Here is an 18,111-nt window from a genome sequence, read left to right as displayed (position 1 = left end):
TCCTACTGCAGGCGCAGCATGCTTTCCTGCAACATTCAGCGCGCCATGCGCGCTTTCACTTTCCTAGCAGCCCCGGACAATGGCGGTAGCTTCTTTGAAATGAAATAGGTCTCGCATTTACAAGAGTTTCAGCTGTTGCCATTGTAAATGACAATGCCTTTTATTTATGTGTTAATTATCAAAACAGATAAATAAAAGGCCTTGTCATTTACAATGCCAATAGCTTAAACTCTCGCAAATACGAGACCTGTTTGAAATGCTTGGTTTAAAGTTATAACAGAATAGTGTTTTTAAAGTTGTAACAGAATGTTGGTTTTCACAGGCTGAAACTCTAAATAGAGCCACAGCAAGAAGGAAGGGGCTTCCTTTTAGCACATCATCTCGGACCCCCAGCCCAATGGCCCAGGGGGAAAGCTGTGTAAATTACTTTATAATCAGCGTTCCCTGCTCTTTCTTCAGTTTTTGCGGGGCTGGAAACTGTGAGTTCCATTTTTATAGTTCCCAAACAGATTTTTTCTCTGGACTGGGCTCGTATTTGGGCTATAAGAGTCAAGCCGGCCCCCTGGCTCGTGTCTGGCTCAGCTCGTCTCATGAATTATTGCTCTTTTTCACATCTAGGCACAACTCTCTGAGTGGGAGTGTCCGCTGAACTGCATTTTGTTCAATATAAATGAACAACACATTAATGACGGCAGGAGGGAGCTTAAGGGGCATATTTACAATACAATGTCAGAGCGCGGAGCTCTGCCAAATTTGGCAGCGCCGCGCTCCGACATTCTCAAAACGCAGAAATGTGCTGTATTCACAAGAATACGGCGCACCCCTGTGCTTCCCCTAGCACTGGCACAAAAAAAGCTGCCTTGCATCAGCTCAGGCCTCCTGCAGCCATGTTGCAAGGGTGCTTGTGCTGCAAGGAATATTGTTTATGTGCAGGAAGGGACACTGTCCTGCACATAAATAATCAATATTGAGAATTTGCACCTTGTATATGTGCTGCAGAATGGAGAACACATGGAAAGAGCAAAAAACGAGGCTAAATTAATAATTTCTCCTCGTTGTGCCATTCTAATGGCTGATATTCCATGGCGTCAGTTTTTGGCGCTGCCTCAGCCATGTGACTCTGGGGCAGCCTCAAAAAGCAATGGGTGTTGTGGTGGAATGCCCACAGCAACACACATTGCACACCCCTTTCTTTGCTGCAGAGGACTGTGGCAGAAAGGAAGCGTTAAGCCATGCAAAGTGGTTTAGTGCCACCTTGAAATATGGCTATTGGTGCTTTGCCACCAAAGAGTCAAAAAAAGTGACACTCCGGTGACGACGAGGGTTTATAAATATGCCCCTTAGTGCGAATAGTGAGAAGTATGTTGTAGAAAAGGGGCAGTCAAGGAAAATGACGAGGTGACTCAATTGGGGAACTGCATCAGAAAAGAGCCTGTGACAAATAATTAATTGATTAAGACTTTCTTAGGTGATTGTACTCTGTGTCGCCTGCTGCCAGCACTGCCCACTGACCCCTATTGTGCCATGCCTTAGCTTGCAAACCTCTTCTGTAAATCCTATGCAGTGCTCCTTGATCCTAGCTAATCCCACTTAGCACTATAAAAATACCAATACATGCACTACATTTATCCATTAATTTGAATGATGCCGCTTTCCACATTCATGCAGATGGATTCTTTCGAGGTGTTCCACATCTAGTGTGAATAGATGATCCAGTGTTACTAATCCTTTGTATTCTGGTATGTGTAGGCTAGCATTTATAAAAGAAACAAGCATTGCAAAGCCAATCGGTCTTGCCTTTGGGACCTATTGGCTTTGTCAATGGTTTTATATATGTGGCAATGCATCACCAATGCTGTGGAGTATGCTAAAGAATTTAAAAAAGCCTTTGACAAGTCAAAAGCCTTTTCTTTGCAGGTTTGAAGCATGACTGAACCCAGAAGTGTGAGTAAATGCAGGGAATGTTTCGGTTCTGCTAAAGTGCGAGTAAATGCTGGGTGAGTTTTTGGTTCCTATGAAGTTGAATTAGAGCAGAACACGCCTTTGGTTGCGTTGAAGAGTGAGTAAGTGGAGAGCGAGTTGCTGGCTGTGTTAAAGAGTGAGTAAATGCAGAGTGAGTTTGCGTAGCAAGTTCCTTATTCTGCTGTAGCCTGAATAAGAGTGAGTTCTTGGTTGCTTTGAACAGAAAGTAAGGGCAGAACAAGTCTTTGCTTCTGCTGAAGCATTAGTGCAAAGTGAGTTTTTGCTCATGTAAAAGTACCACCCAGGGCACAGCGAGTTCCTAGTTCTTTTGAATTATGATTTAGCACAGAACCAGTTCTTGGTTATGTACAAGAGTTAGTAATGCAGTATGAATTCACAGAGTGAGTTCTTGGTTCTGCTGAAGCGTGAGTGAACACTGAGTGAGTTCTTAGTTCTGCTGAAGCGTGAGTGAACACAGAGTGAGTTCTTGGCTGCACTGAAATGTGAGTAAGCTCAGAGCAAGTTCTTGGATCTGCAGAAGCGCGAGTAAGTGCAGAACGAGGTCTTGCTTCTCCAGAAGCCTGAGTTAATGTGGAGTGAGTTCTTGGCTGCACTGAAGTGTGAGTAAGTGCAGAGCGAGTTCTTTGTTGCCTCGAGATGTGACTAAGTGTAGAGTGTTGGATTTGCAGAAGTATGGGTAAACAAAGGGAGTGAGTTCTTGGTTGTGTTGAGGCGCGAGTGACTGCAGAACGAGTTCTTGGCTGTGCGGAAGAATGAGTGAACACCAGGGCTCGAGTCGGGGTACCACGCAGGTGGACGGCGTCCCCCCACTTTTTTTACCGGGGGGACGCCGTCCCCCCTGCCACACAGCTGGACTTCACTCTTTGGCCTCTCTGGGACGAGGAACTCGGCACCTTTAGTGACGTCACTTCCTGCCATGACGTCACATCCAGTGACAGCGTCCCCCTACTTCTTTTTTTACGACTTGTGCCCTGGTGAACACAGAGCAAGTTCTTGGGTACGCCGAAGTGTAAGTAAGCCTAGAGCAAGTTTTTGGCTCTGAAGATGCATGAGTGCAAAGTGAGTTTGTGCTTACCAGTAAATGCAGAGCAAGTTCCTATATCTGCTGAAGCGTGAGTGAACGCAGTGCAAGTTCTTACGTTTTTTGTTGTATGAGTAAGCGAAGAGTGAGCTCTTGGTTCTGCAGAAGTGTGAGTCAGCACAGACCAAGTTCTTGGTTCTGCATAAGCATGAGTAAATGCAGAGCGAGTTCTGGTTGATTAAAGCACCACTAAGCGAAGAGTGAGTTCTTGGTTCTGCAGAAACGTGAGTAGGCGCACAGTGAATTCTTGGATGTAATGCACTACAATAAGGCCATGCACCATACACTACTACCTCGCTACTGGGGCATCAACCGAGCTTTCCCAATACTTCTCTGATATGGCTGTACCTTCCAGAAATATCCCAATACTGTGACATACACAGAGGGGCATATTATCAAGGACCAGTGTTAAAATTATCGCTGTTTTATCGGCAGGAACCTGCAGATAAAACGGCGATAATGGGCTTGATAATACGCCCTTGTTAATTCCCATAGAAGGCGAGGTTCTGGTATTAACAGGGGCTTCTATGGGAATTCACAAGGGTGTATTATCAAGCCCATTATCGCCGTTTTATCGGCAGTTTCCTTCCGATACAACTGCGATCATTTTTACACCGGTCCTTGATAATATGCCCCTAAGTTGTCACTCTATTCCTGCACTCTGACTTGCACCATGAACTAATATTTAAGTACTGAGAAATGACCAGAGCTCTAACGAGAAACCTCTGTCCTTCCCTGTGCCATACACTTATATTCGAGTCTTGAGACCTTCTGAGTGCTCTGATGGGGCACCTCTATCCTGATGTTCACCTTGTCCCACCACAGGGACACCAGTAGAGGTTTCTCAATATCTAACTCTATTTCGGCTCATACAAAGTAAGTATTGACACTTTTGCACGTCATGCACATCTTTCATAGCATCTATTATAGCCTGATGATAAGATATGCTTTTGCAGGACTTCTGGAAAATATGGCACAGTTTTAGATGCTCAAACCTCTCTGGGAGGTGTAGGCCTAACCAGGCTTCCAGCACGAGCCTGGGATTCGGAGGGACTGTAACCCACAAGCCCCTCATGCATACCTCGAGGATGGTGCAAAGAGGGAAACTATCATCCCTGGGAGACAACAGGATGATTTATATATATATATATATATATATATATTTTTTTTTTTGCAGAGTTTTATATAGCGCGAAATAGACCCGAACCGAATCAGGTATGCGCTTTACCTATCACCAGTTACGTTACATGAGGACACACATTCATTTTAGGCACGGGGAGATTAAGTGATTTGTCCAGAACCACAGGAGGTTTTGGCGTCGTTACCGAGACTCGAAACCAGATCCCCAGGTCCGAGGTCGAGTCTCGGTCGAGTGGTGTAGCCTCTTTCCCCATGGGTAAACACACAAAAGAAATACACACTATATATTTGAAAAGGCTTTATTAAAAATTAAAGCCCAAATTTATGCAGAATAAGACAATTAAGGGATATGTTATAAAGAATTGCAACATATTTGATGGTAGTTAAAAGGCCCTTATCAAATCAAAGCATTAAATGACCAAATCATTGTTTGTGAACAACCCAATCCCTCCCTTTTCTACCTCATAGCAAAATGTTATTACCACCAAAGTACCCATTCGAATTACCCAGGTGACCTTCAACCTGCATACCTTTGCTGAATAACAGAGTTATTTCCAATCAGCTATGGTACTTTGAGAAGGTCAAAGTGTACTTCTATTATGGCATTCCTGAGCTACAAAATATGCAGATAAGCCCTGTCTCCAAAAGCATGTGGCTTTCACTAAAGATGTTTGCAGTACACAGCTCCAAAGAACAGCACCTGCTGGTAGGAAACAGCGGCAGGGGAGAGGGTAGAAAAATCGGAAAAAAATTACAAAAACGTACCTGCTGGTCGCGTCACCAGCCGCCGCCTCTCCATCGCAGGAAGCACTCGGGCTCCCTTAAGCCAATCACAAGGCTGCAATGCAGTGTTGTGATTGGTCTGAGCACCGTGTTCTGGTGCTCAGATGGGGACAGCGAGCCTGTGCACGTTCCCCACCCAGGCTGTAATGTAGCCAGTGTGGAGAACATGCAAAGTGTGCATGACTGTTTGGCCGGGCCAAGGCGGGCAGACAAACAGTCATGTGCAGGTAGAGTGTCCTGAAAACTCCTCCCTCTGGCCACTGCTCTGGGAAGCCCCTCCCCACCCCTCGCAATGGAAACATAAAACGACAGTAACTTGCCATTCTTATCATTATATTTTTCTAAGCATGGGCGGAAAATCCGTTTCGCTCGCGGATTTTGCAGATTTTCGGTAAATTCGCAATCCGCGAGATTCGCGAATCTCCCGCAAAATCCGCAAATCCGCGAGCAGCGGATTTCATGGCTTGCTCGCACTGTTCGCGTGAGTTCGCGGCTTCCCAGTACAACTTCGCGCCCCGCGACTAAGCGCAAAATTGCAGAAATACGATCTTAGCAAAACTGAAACTACTTACCAGGTTCAAAAGTTCAAGCTCATCATTAGTAGCCATTTCCTGTAGTGCTTCCTGAGGGGCCCCTCCAGAGTTCAGTTGCCAGTTGCAACTATTATGTGACCCTGCTCTGAACCTCAGAATAGTTACACATATGCCACAAAGGTCCTGAATTACAGCTAAGGGAGACAAGCAGGAGCCAGGCTGGAGGTTCAAATCCATTAATCAGCCCCTAGTTCATTATTGTCAGTTGGGGCAGGGCAGGTGTTGTAACTAATTTTGCAACAATGAAAGCACTTAGCAAGTGCAAAAGATCACTAATCAGGAAGCACTAAGGAAGCAGGTGCCAGCTAAAAAAATATTCTGTGACACATTAATCAGCCCCAAATTAATTCAGGTCACTTGAGGCAGGGAAGGTGTGCTTGCGTTGCCACAATAATGTACACTGACTGGACAACCAGAGGGTGCTGTGATGAAACAGAGGGTGGCATGGGTGGGCCAGAGGGTGGCATGAGTAGTCAGAGAGTGGCAGTGGTGACAGAGAGTGGCAGTGATGAAGAAGAGTGTCCCAAACAGGCTGGACACGTAGAAACAACAAGTTCGCGAAACTTGCGACCCGACAGGTAAGTTCGCGTTTTGCGAAATTGTACAAAACCCTCGCGAACTGGCAGAAACCCGCGCGAACACACAAAAAAAAATCTGCAAATTCGCGAGAATTCGCGGATTTTGCGGATTGCGAGTTCGCAAATCCGCAAAATTGGCGAATGCGAGATTCGGAAAATTCGCCCATGCTTATATTTTTCATCTTCATTGCTCTTAAATCAGTGAGGAAACGCACCTCCGCCTTAGCAAAGGAGCCACCCTGCCAAAGATGCATCGAAGGAAAGCTGGAAAGGTTTCTCCCCAAATATGTGTCTTTGTCAGACTTAAATACTCTTATTATGAAAAAGCCTGACCTCATGATGAATGATGTAAAATGTAAGAATTGGCATACAAATTCTGTTACATTTTTATACGTTCCTCAATATAAATCACATTAATGCACATATATGAGAAATTGATGCACTATCAATTTTATAATAAAGCAAAAGTTATATGATATACATGTGCTATTAATCGTAAATGAACTATAAATTTAAAAGTGAGAAATGTACACTTAGGGCCCGATTCACAAAAGTAATTTGAGACAAAATCACTAATGAGCCCTGATGAAGTTCCAAGAACTTTTGTATTTTGAGGAACGAAACGCGTTGGCTGTCTTTGGGCAACAGTATTGAATAAGAAATAAAAGACGAAAAGAAAGAAAATATTGGACTCTTTTTCAATATGTTTGGTGCACCTCCATTTGTTTAAATCGTTGGGAGAATCGGTGATCACAGGCACAAAAGGGTGACAGGTGCCGGATCATTGTGCACAACCAGCCTGACAAGGGAGCAGAGAAAAAGTGAAGTACAAACCGATTGGTCCGTCATCTCGTATCAATGTGGCTTTTTATCAAAAAACAGTAGATGTTTCAGCTGCCTGTCGTGCTGCATAGCTAAATATATATAAGGTCCCAAAGGCGAGACCGATTGCATTGCAAAGGCTTGTTTGAAGTTGGCCTCTCTCTAACAAAACATTATTTCACCTCTCTTTTTCAAGTTATCCACTCTGAAATACTCCTCATGCCTGATTCATTTTTAGATCATCACATTTCTCCCACATTTGAACCCTTGGAGCTCTTCTATCCCCTTGGTGCTTTGAAATGGTCTTAAGAATATACACGTAGTACAAACAAGTGACATCCAGTGGGATACTAAGGCTAGTAAACTGATGCAGGGAGAGCCATGATGACACGAAGAATCTGATACTGGGGCACCAACATGAAAAAGGGACTCCAAAACTGTAGCAGACACACTGCCCCAGGAGCACCAACAGTAACATGGGGACATTGAAATGGGTATCGGTGACCAAGAAGGACTGACACTCGGATGCTAACAAAGGGACAAGGACACACAGTGACTTGTGAGTGGGCATTGTCATCATGACACTGACACAGGTAAACCCACCCTGAAACTGGGACACTGGCATAAGGATCTATGGCATTCAGGCCTAAGACTGATGTAGGAATAGTGATGTTGGTACACTCACATCTGGCTCTAACACCTGTGTTGGGACACTAGCATGGGTCAGTTTCACTGAGACACACACAAAGGAATGCTAGGTCACAAGGACCAGAACAGTGACACAACATAGGGACAAGGACAAAGAGCATTGTCTGTGGGGATGCAACAATAGTGTACTGACACGTGGACCCCGACAGAGGGCGCTGACTCAAGGGCACTGGCATGAAGACACAACGCTGCCACTGAGACACAGACACTAGAACACTGACACAGGAGCACCAACACTGACACTTGGACACCGACACAGCAGCACCATCAATCACACTGCGACAGCGACACAAAGGCACCTACTTTGGGGCATTGCTGCTGGTACACTGATACATGGACACTGACACAGGGATATAGTCTTAGAGGCAGCGACATAGGAACACTGACAGAGACCAAACATTGATGATGGTACAATGGAATAGGGCAGTGACAAAGGTCCTGTACCTAAAACCAGGACATCAACATGACACAGGGGCACTAACACGGGGGCTCCGACCAGGGTAACACAATACTGGGGCACTGACCTGTCATTATTGACATAGGTTTCTGACACTGCCATACTGAGACAAGGTTACTGACAGACTGTTGGTTGCGGCCTGACTGACATCTAGCTATGCAGTCCGACTGGCGCATTATGATGCAGCGGTCGAAGGCAGGGGGCAGAGGGACCGACCGCTGCTATTCCGACAGGCCCAAGGAGCCCGTCGGGCAGCAGTCGAAAAATAATCGCCTACAATGGGGAGGTGCCTGCTCAGACACCGCTGTAGAGATTACGATGTCCCTGTCAGGCAGCCTGTCAATGCAGTCTAACAGTTACGCATTGAAACAGACACTGCAACACTAACATGAATATTGAGCACTGCAATACTGTTACTGTCTAGGGTTACCTCCAGGACCTCGCTGCATGGGGCAAGAGCACACAGAAGCCCTGTGGGCATTGGTATCAGGATGCTGACATTGGCACATGGACTATGGCACAGAAGAAATGGAGCGCACTCTGACACTGGTACACTGGTACTGGCAGGGGGGTAAATGGAAAAAGGGACACTGACAGTATTTGCTGTATACTGACAGGGTGGAGCAAACAGAGCGGCACTGACGCATGGGCACCCACACTGACTTGTGGACACTGAGCCGTCAATACTGATAAGTGTACAACCACTAATGCTGGGAGAAGGACATATGTACATTAGCATGAGGACATGGCACAGCAATGCTAAAACACATGGATGCTGACACCAACACTAGGAAGTGGTATGCCACAAGCGTTCCAGCATAGAGGCGCTGTCACAGGGTCGCTGGCACTAGAGTACCGGCGGAGTGGGTTAGAGTCATGCCATTCGTGGTGATTTTGAGCACCGGGTGTTTGTCCCACGCTGTAAAATTATCATGATTTGCACCATGGGCAGGACTAGAGGGTGCAGCTTCCTTTCTGCTTGCAGAGATTTTCTACTCCAGTGGAAGCTTTCTCAATGTGAATGGAAGGTTTCTCAATGCGAGTGTTCGCAACCTGCCGCAACCACTCACACTTAGAAATCTGACCACCCGCGTTCAGAAATCTCTCCAGGAGGATGATTTTCTTTGCTCGCCAACTAGACCTTGGCGAGTGAGCGAGGAAAAATCTCACCGGGAGGGTTGTTTTCTGTGCTTGCGCTCGCCGACTTGCAGTTGATGAGCGGGAGTGAGGAAAAAACTCTGCTACGCTCTGTGTAGCAGAGTTTTTGGGAACTCCGCATGCTCCGTGGAGCACGGAGTACAGAGAACTCTGTAAAGTCCGCAAACGGAGCGAGGTTCACTGCCCAGTGTTAGTGTATACCCCTATCCACTTAATGTAGATGATAACCCCAGCAACAGACCACGCATCCAGCTTAAGACAACACCACCTACCATATAACACACATCCTGCATTATGCAACACTTCTTCCTTTAAGCCAGACCCCGTCCCACTGGCAAACCTCATATCATGAAAAACACCTCCTGTCATAGACCGCACCTTGTGCCACATACTAGGCTTCTTGCCATAACCAACACTGCCTATCACAGACTAGGCCATTTCCATTGGACCACACCAAATACCAGATTTAATACCTCATGTTTATACACCATAATTCCTCCTTTAGATCACACATACCACAAATCAGCCCCTACCACAGGCCATACCAAGTGTCAAAAACCACATATCCTGCTACAGACCACATTTCCTATCAGAGGTCACACCTCTTACCAGATAGACACACTTCCTCCTATAAACTACAACTTGAATCACGGACCACACTTCATGCCATAAACCACACATCATGCCAAATGCCCCGCCACATCCCATAAACCGTAAGTAAACCACAATACACAGTTCACGGTGAAGATGTTGTATATTGTTGTTGTAAACACAGTACACCACTCACCTCTTGACATTTGGTGCAATAGAGCATGGCACAATCCAGCACACTACCGCTCTACCCAAACACAACACGTCTGTGTATCAACATATGTGTCCAGCCCTCACCACTGCTCAGGCTGGGAGCTGTTAAAAATAAAACAGTAATTCATTTTATTACCATTTTATTTTTCACTTTTGCTGCACTGGCTGCAGGGGGGACGATGCTCCTATGACCTAATAGGGGAGGGGGAGGCCACTGTAAAATCTTCTAAATGAAATAAGTAGCATACCACCAAGGAGTTAGTGTTAAAGGGTTGGGGATAAGAGGTTGTGGCTGAAGGGTTACAGGTAAAGGGCCAGAGTTAGGAGGTTGTTATTAAAGGGAAGGGTTAAATAATACAATTTAAGGGATTATGGTTTGGCTATTTCAGGGTTTTTATAAATTATTCAAGGTTGTGAGTGAGTTGGGTCTGAGTTAAGAGGTTTAGGGTTAAGGGGACGATTGGGTTTCAGAATTGTTTTCGAGGGGGCAGGGACGAGTAAGATTACAATAGAAGGTAGGTTTATGGTTAAAAGTAGCGTACAGTATGATGTTGAAGGAAACTATAAACTAAATCCAGCTTTGTCTACTTCATTAAGTACGGATTTGTCCCATAAAAGAAGGTACTTGGAGGTTCCAGGCGCTTCTTCGAATAATCGAGCTTCATAATGCCGGTTCGTGAAGGGAGGTAGTCATGTCCAGTGAGGACTATGTGGTTCTGGGGGTTGTATGACGTTTCAATGCATGCTTTTACAACGCATGCCATTACGACGCAACTTTTATAACGCAAGTCGTTACAACGACATGCGTTGGGGGCCGCTGGATAGTGAATAGTTTAATTTACTATTCCAACTCCAGTCCCCGTGGATAGTAGGGAAGGTGTTGGATAGTAATTAAACTATTCCCTATCCTAGAGCGCCCTCCAGCGCAATTCGTTGTAATGACTTGCATTGTAAAAGTTGCGTCGTAATGGTAGTGCGTTGTAAAAGTTGCGTTGTAAAGGATGTTTCCCGGTTCTGGGAGTGATCAGCTGAGGTTCAAGGGTGGGAGAAGAGATACTCTGCATGTTGTCTAGGTTACTGGTCTCTGGGGAGGAGGAGGTTTTTGGGATTTCCTGAAATGAATGTAGGTGGGTTGGATTCTGATACGTAAAGGTGGATTTTCGTAAAGATTGGGTACATGCTTGGTGGTGGGAGCCGCGTGGAACGGCAGACTGGCTGAGCGGAAGGGCTTGTTAGGTTGCTAGGTTGGGGATTTGGTGCAGGTGGGTTGGAGGTTGTGAGGAATTTGAATTTAAGACAGAGGATTTTGAACGGATGAAGGGCTGTCTGATGGACAGTGGAGTTTGTTAAGGATGAGGAGGAAGCACTCCATTCTTCTTTTATTTCGACCACCAAGAAATCTGATGGTCCCTTTTCAACCCTCTCAGCAATATTGATCTGACAGGCTATAGGTTACCCTACATGTTACTTATGTCATCAATTTTGGTGTTGAGTGTGCGGTTCCCACCTATTTTGAATTTGGGATGATGGTGGAGCAAGTGTTGGGGATTGGGTTGAGGTTAGCTTGGGGCTAAAAGGGGAGTTTCAGTTTTGGAATAGCAGCAAAGGGACACCCTTGAAGTCAAAAAGTCACTTTGCCTCAGCTTGCATCTCTGGTGCAGTCTAACTTCTGCGTCTATGCTAGGAATGTCGCATGTACACTTGTGACTCTCACCTACAACTTCTTTCTCGTGGAGATCCTTGAGTTTATTCCAAGCTTCAGTGAAGGTCTCCATGGCCACCTCGCTGCGTCCTGGCCAGAGGCGCAACCCCTCGGGCCACCGTGACTAGCGTGTCAACCATTCGCGTCTTCAGCCAAGCCTAAGGGTGAAAAAAGGGGGCTTTTATAGGTAGCAATTTGAAGCATTCTGAGTTTTGCTGGACCCATTTGTACTGCCTTCTAAGAAAACAGAGTAGAAAGACATATGCAACATCATAATATGAATATATGTTCAAAAGAATTTATGTCACACTTAAATACATGAACTGGGCCTTCAAGGCTTCGGTTCACCTTTCGGCATTGACATTCTTGAGCTACATTGATTGCACTGGCGCAATTTAGAAATGCCATTTGAATTGATGGACTGGTGCAAATGACTGTTTTCGCAATGATTTTCATGGTGCAAATTCTGATTTCAGGTGGTGCAAATGCTGCAAATTTTGGGAAGCACCAGTGCGCTCTATGTATCCAAAAATGTCAGTGCAAAATCACACCATCACCAAAGCAATCTATTTCATCTGTGCCTTCACCAACTCTTCCGCAGTCACACTGCTTTCCAGAAGTGCGATATTTCTATAGCGGTAACCTAGCCAATAGGCAGCAGGGCACAGTACACTGTTGACATTTTTTTCCAATTCTGGAATGGTCAAGCTGCGTTGCTCAGCAGGAGATTTCAGAACAAAATCTACAAATTGCTCTGTGATTTAAATATTTGTCTTGAATTAAAGATGGCTGAAATCATTCTAACTCCCACAGAGGTGTATCATTAACACATTGCTTTGATGTTTCATTGAAGTGATGCAATATATATTACAGAGTTTCAGAGGAGTTGTGGAATACACTAACTGCCTGCAAAACTTTGTACAAGTGGCAACAAAAAAAACCCTGAAAAAATAAGCTAATGTGCTTAGGGAGTCTTAGGGGAAAATGTATTTTTTTATAGCACAAACTCGACCCGAATGTATCAGAGCACTGTACATGAGCACCAGTTGCATTACAGATGGACACATTTTTTTATTTTTTTAGGTACTGGGAGATTAAGTGATTTGCCCAGAATCACAGGATGCTTGAGCCTCCCACCTGACTCGAACCTGTTTCCCCAGCTTCAGTCAGCCACATCAGCCATTGAGCCACACCCTCAAACACAACAAGCACAGAGAACATCTAAGGGCAGAGCTCCACAAAGATTTGACTGTTATTTATTTTGTAGCACTTCTGAATTCCATTAGCATCCAGAAATATCACTTTTGTAAAGCAGGAGAAAGCCAGGAGTACTAAAAGATGGAGTCCCACTTACCTACAACTGAATATTTGTGAGCTAGACTCCCTTGTCTTCAAAAGATAAAAAAGCATTGGCATAGCCAATAGGTCTTGCCTTTGGTACCTTATACGTGTTTAGCCATGCAGCACATTAACCTGGGTAGTTCAATTGTAGCTTAATTCCTGAATATGTGTAAGGCTAAATCAAGCCCAAATTGTATCCACTTATAGAAAAAGAAAATAAACTGCACACAAAATAAAAAGTGCATGCCAAATTGCAGGCACATGACTTGTGAAGCAAAGTAAACAAGTGGCATTTGTTTGCTTAGAAGAGCGAAACCACAATCTACCTTAACAAAATGCACTTTCTCACGCTGCAATCCTGTCTATCTAAGCATATACGGGCCATATGTATCAAGCCTTTTTTGATTCGCAAAGGCCGAAATTCGGCGAATTTCGGCCTTTGCGAATCGCAAAAGGCTAATTAGCATGATTTGAAATGTATCAAACAATCGCATCGTAAGGAATCGCAAATACTTGTGATTCCTTAATTTGCCATAGCATTTAAGGAATCGCAATTTTGCGATTCCTTAAATGCTATGTATGAAGCATTTTACTGTTGCGAATTCAGCTTAAGGAATCGCAATTTACCACCAACTTCCAGTTGGTGGTAAATTGAACAAAACGGAACTATGATACATATGGCCCTACATCCTCTATTCAGCTGTACGCAGAAGTTTACACTGCTCATAGAAGCCTGAAATGGTTGCAGTAATGGCTCCAGAATGCACTAAACACAACTGGACGTCTGACCGTGTGTACTTGTGTATGAGTGTGTTTTGTTACATTGTTGATACATGTATTTAAATGTATATTATCTACCAAATATGGTGCATGCATGTTACTTATCTTTAATACCCATTAGGCACATATCTATATTTGCATATTATACACCTGCTCTGGAAATAGATGGACTGACGGAGGTGGGCGTTGGAAAGACAATGGGTGGGTAAATGGGTGGACGGATGTAGATGGTTGTTGGAAGGACATTGCGTGGGTGAACCAATGTAAGGAGTTAGGTGTTTGAAGGACTGTGGTAGGGTGGATGGACAGACATATGGAGGTATTTGTTGGAAGGGCTAGTGGACAGACAGACAGGCAGAGGTGGCTGTTGGGCGGACAGAGGGTGGGTGGATGGACGAGCGGGCGAATGGATGAATAACAAAAGTAGCAGATTGTAACATAAAGCGTGTGTGTGTGGGTGTGTGTGTGTGTGTCTCAATATACACATCTTGGGAAACTGAGAGCTAATTTGACACATTTTGTTGCATGTCACAGCACTTACTGCCTCTATTTCACACCCATGTTCTATTCCGAGTTAACGCACCTGTTTCTCAAGCTAGTATGGTCCATAACCATGAAAGTCTGTGCACTATATACATAAGATGCCGGGAGGAGAAGGCGCTTATGACGTATTGATCCAATCAGTACCGCTTGCTCCCCTAGAATCGGATGGATCCACCACCAGTGTGCTGGCTCTGCAGAGTTGCATAGAGTGGAGATGTACGCTGCGTGTGCTGTGTGTGCACATATTGCACCGTGAAATGTCTGTCATTCTTCAGGTCCCTCTGGCAAAAGACGTGGGCCTTGTCAACCACTGCAGAAGCCCATATGCTGTACTAGGGAAACAGCGTTTACAACGGTCTCCAAAACGTCATTCCATTACAAAGCGGTCATTACAACGACCTCGTTGTTACCACGCATACCATTACATCGCAATTCGTTTCAACTACTTGCTGTAAGGGGTGCCCTGTTATTGGATTTAAAAGTCCAGCGCACCCCCTACAGCAAGTCGTTGTAATGACTTGCGATGTAATGGTATGCGTTCTAACAACACAGTCGTTGTAACGACTGCGTTGTAATTCCATGCGATGTATTTGCATGCGTTGTAAACAGCCATATTCGCTGTACTGCCACTTGCTAAGCATCTATGTGCATTGTACCAAAGTGCTCAGGGACAAGACTGCATAACTTCACAAATGTATAGAAAAAGGTATCAAAATAAGAGGGAAGAATTAGACACCAGAATGAATATATAATTAGAAAAAAACAAGAACATATGAACTGGCAAGGGGGTGTGTGGAGGCTGACACTTGGAGTGCTAGAAAAAAGTCCAGTAAAGTTGAAAAGAAAGAAGGCGTGCATATAGAAAATGGGACAAGATGGGCATAGGGGCAGAACTGAAAAAGAGACAGAGTGCTGAAGCACCACCATGGGTGGGCCGAAAAGATGTAGGTAGGTAATATATGAGAAAAGACAGACAGACAGCAAAGGTAACAAGGAAGACACACAGATAAAAATGAGAATGACAGCAAGGAGACAGTTACAGTGAGCCACGGCTAAAGTGGTGGCAGGCAAATAGAAAAAGAAGAAGCATTGGCAAAGCCAACAGATCTTGCCTAAGTGAGAGCTATTATCTTTGCCACTGTCTTTTTTCCTGTAAAGTCAATAACGACACAATAGGTCATATTTATAATGGTAAAAGTGATACTGTATGTCTCAGAATGCAAACAGCATGATCGGCAAGAATGTACAAGATGGCGGGTAGTTCTAAATCCGCTAGGCAGGGAGGCAGGAAGGGGGGTGGAGGGACGGGATCAGTTAATGGCAAGGTTATTGGATATGTTTCAAGTCTTTTGTTGTACAGTTATCAGAAGAGTTGCTCTAAAGTAATACATGACATACAGATCTGGAAAGGCTCAGGATAGTTTTAATACGAACGACAACAATGACAGTCACACACCAAGGTGACAGGGACGGTGCCCTACGGACGCAAACCGCCCAGCGGCAAGGCCCCCCACTGACTGTGATTTCATGGAACGTAAATGGGTTAGGGGACAACATTAAATGTGGGTTGGTGTTACAATATCTTAAGCAGAAGACTCCAGCGGTGTTGCTCCTCCAAGAGACCCACCTACAAGGAACGACGGTCAAAGCTTTGGACCGCTGGGGCTTTCGGATGGGAGTTTGGAGACGCGCTTGGGCTGCTGGATATATGGAGGATTAGACATCCAGATGACAGACAGTTCACATTTCATTCCGTAGTGCATATTAGCCTATCAAGACTTGACTACATATTTACCCTGGCCACAGGGGTACTCGGCTTAGCGGAGATCAGGCATCTGCCCAGAGGTATATCGGACCACTCTCCAGTCCTAATAACATATGCACAGTATGCCCCACAAAACCAGAGGTTGTTCCCAATACACCCAGGATATCTCAAGGATCGTAAAATAAGCAAAGACCTCATTAAGGCGACAAAATGCTATTTCAAAGAAAATCAGCACTCAGTCTGCTCTCCTACACCCCTATGGGAGGCATACAAGACGGTGCTCAGAGGGCATGCTATCTCCCTAATTACAGGACATAAGCGAGAACGCCAAAAACACATTGACGGGCTGGAATTAGAGGTCGCAATGGCAGAAGTGGCCCTAGCAGCCAGCACTACTGAAGAGACCGCATTTAGACTACACTTAGCACTGCAGGAATATAAGACATTCGCACATGAAAAGGCCGCCACTAGACTGACTAAGTCACAACACACGATCTATGAGCAGGGGGATAAAGCAGGCCGTTTATTGGCCTGGCTGGAAAAGAAAGAAAGGGCACACAATTGGATAGCTCAGATAAAATCCACTGATGGGGACTTAGTCACTACACCACACCAAATTACTGAAGTGCTTGCACAACACTACAAGACAATCTATACACCCTTGCCTCTGCAACGGTAGACGAGAACATTGCATTTATACATGATATACACATGCCCGAACTAGGCGCAGAGGCCATAGCAGCCTTAGATGAGGATATTACACCGGAGGAACTTACACAATCAATAAGGGCGTTACACACGGAGAAGGCGTTGGGGCCCAACGGGATCCCAGTTGAGTTTTATAAGCGGGCAGCCCCACAGCTTGTACCACACCTACTGACCTTATACACGGAGAGTCTAGACAGAGGGATCCTACCTAAAGACCAGAGACTCGCCACCATAGAAGCAATATATAAGCCCGGTAAGCCGCCACAAGAGTGTACATCCTATAGACCAATCTCCCTCCTGAATGCGGAGGCTAAAATACCAGCCAAGACGCTTGCAACCAGGCTGCAACCACACTTATCAGCAGTGATCCATTCAAATCAGTCCGGCTTTATGCCCCACCGCAACATAGTGCTAAATCTCAGAAGGCTGCTTGGTGTGATGGAACGTAGATCGACCATTGAGGAAGATGCAGCTATACTCTCGCTGGATGCGCGAATGGCATTTGACTTGGTGGAATGGCCTTTCTTTTTCACAGTGCTTAGGCGTATGGGATTTGGACCTAAGTTCTGTGCATGGGTCCAACTGTTATACACACAGCCAGTGGCACGGGTAGTGGTGAACGGTCATTTGTCGACACTTCTATTTGCGATAATACTTGAACCGCTGGTGGCATGGATCAGGCAAGACCTGACTATACGAGGGCTGAAATGGACCAGCGGTTGGGAAGACCGCATCTCGCTTTATGCGGATGATATATTACTGTATTTAGCGTCCCCGACACGATCCATCAACTGCCTCTTAGACATTTGTGTGGCCTATGGGTGCGTATCGGGATATACCATCAACTTGGAGAAGTCGCTTCTTTATGTCTTGCATGGCCCCCCTCCACGACTCCTGTGTGGCTGTACGCTTCAGATAGTCACGGACGGATTCAAGTACCTTGGGATATTTATAACACATGACCGTGCCCAGTTTACGGAAAGGAACTTGACACAACCCCTATTGCGATTTAAAAAAGATGTCAAGCACTGGCGCACACTACCTCTGACGCTAATGGGGAGAGCCGCCCTCTTTAAGATGATGCCACTCCCACGGTTCGCATACGCACTACAGAATGCACCATTTCCTGTCCCCACTGCCTACTTCGCTGCGATAAATGCGTAAG

At 45.3% G+C, this 18,111-nt stretch overlaps 1 protein-coding gene across 1 annotated transcript in view; it reads right to left on the bottom strand.

Annotated features, from left to right (window-relative positions):
- The window catches only part of RBBP8NL (RBBP8 N-terminal like), a 155,812-nt gene that overhangs the window by 73,998 nt on the left and 63,703 nt on the right, over positions 1-18,111 (bottom strand). Inside the window, exon 2 of the mRNA XM_086932847.1 lies at positions 11,822-11,967. Within this exon, the coding sequence (XP_086788973.1) occupies positions 11,822-11,882 (61 nt within the window). The 5' untranslated portion in view covers positions 11,883-11,967. The remainder of the gene's footprint in view (positions 1-11,821; positions 11,968-18,111) is intronic.

This window comes from Lissotriton vulgaris, chromosome 7, assembly GCF_964263255.1.
Source record: "Lissotriton vulgaris chromosome 7, aLisVul1.2, whole genome shotgun sequence".
Lineage (NCBI taxonomy): Eukaryota > Metazoa > Chordata > Amphibia > Caudata > Salamandridae > Lissotriton > Lissotriton vulgaris.
This window is presented reverse-complemented; position numbering and strand designations above follow the sequence as displayed.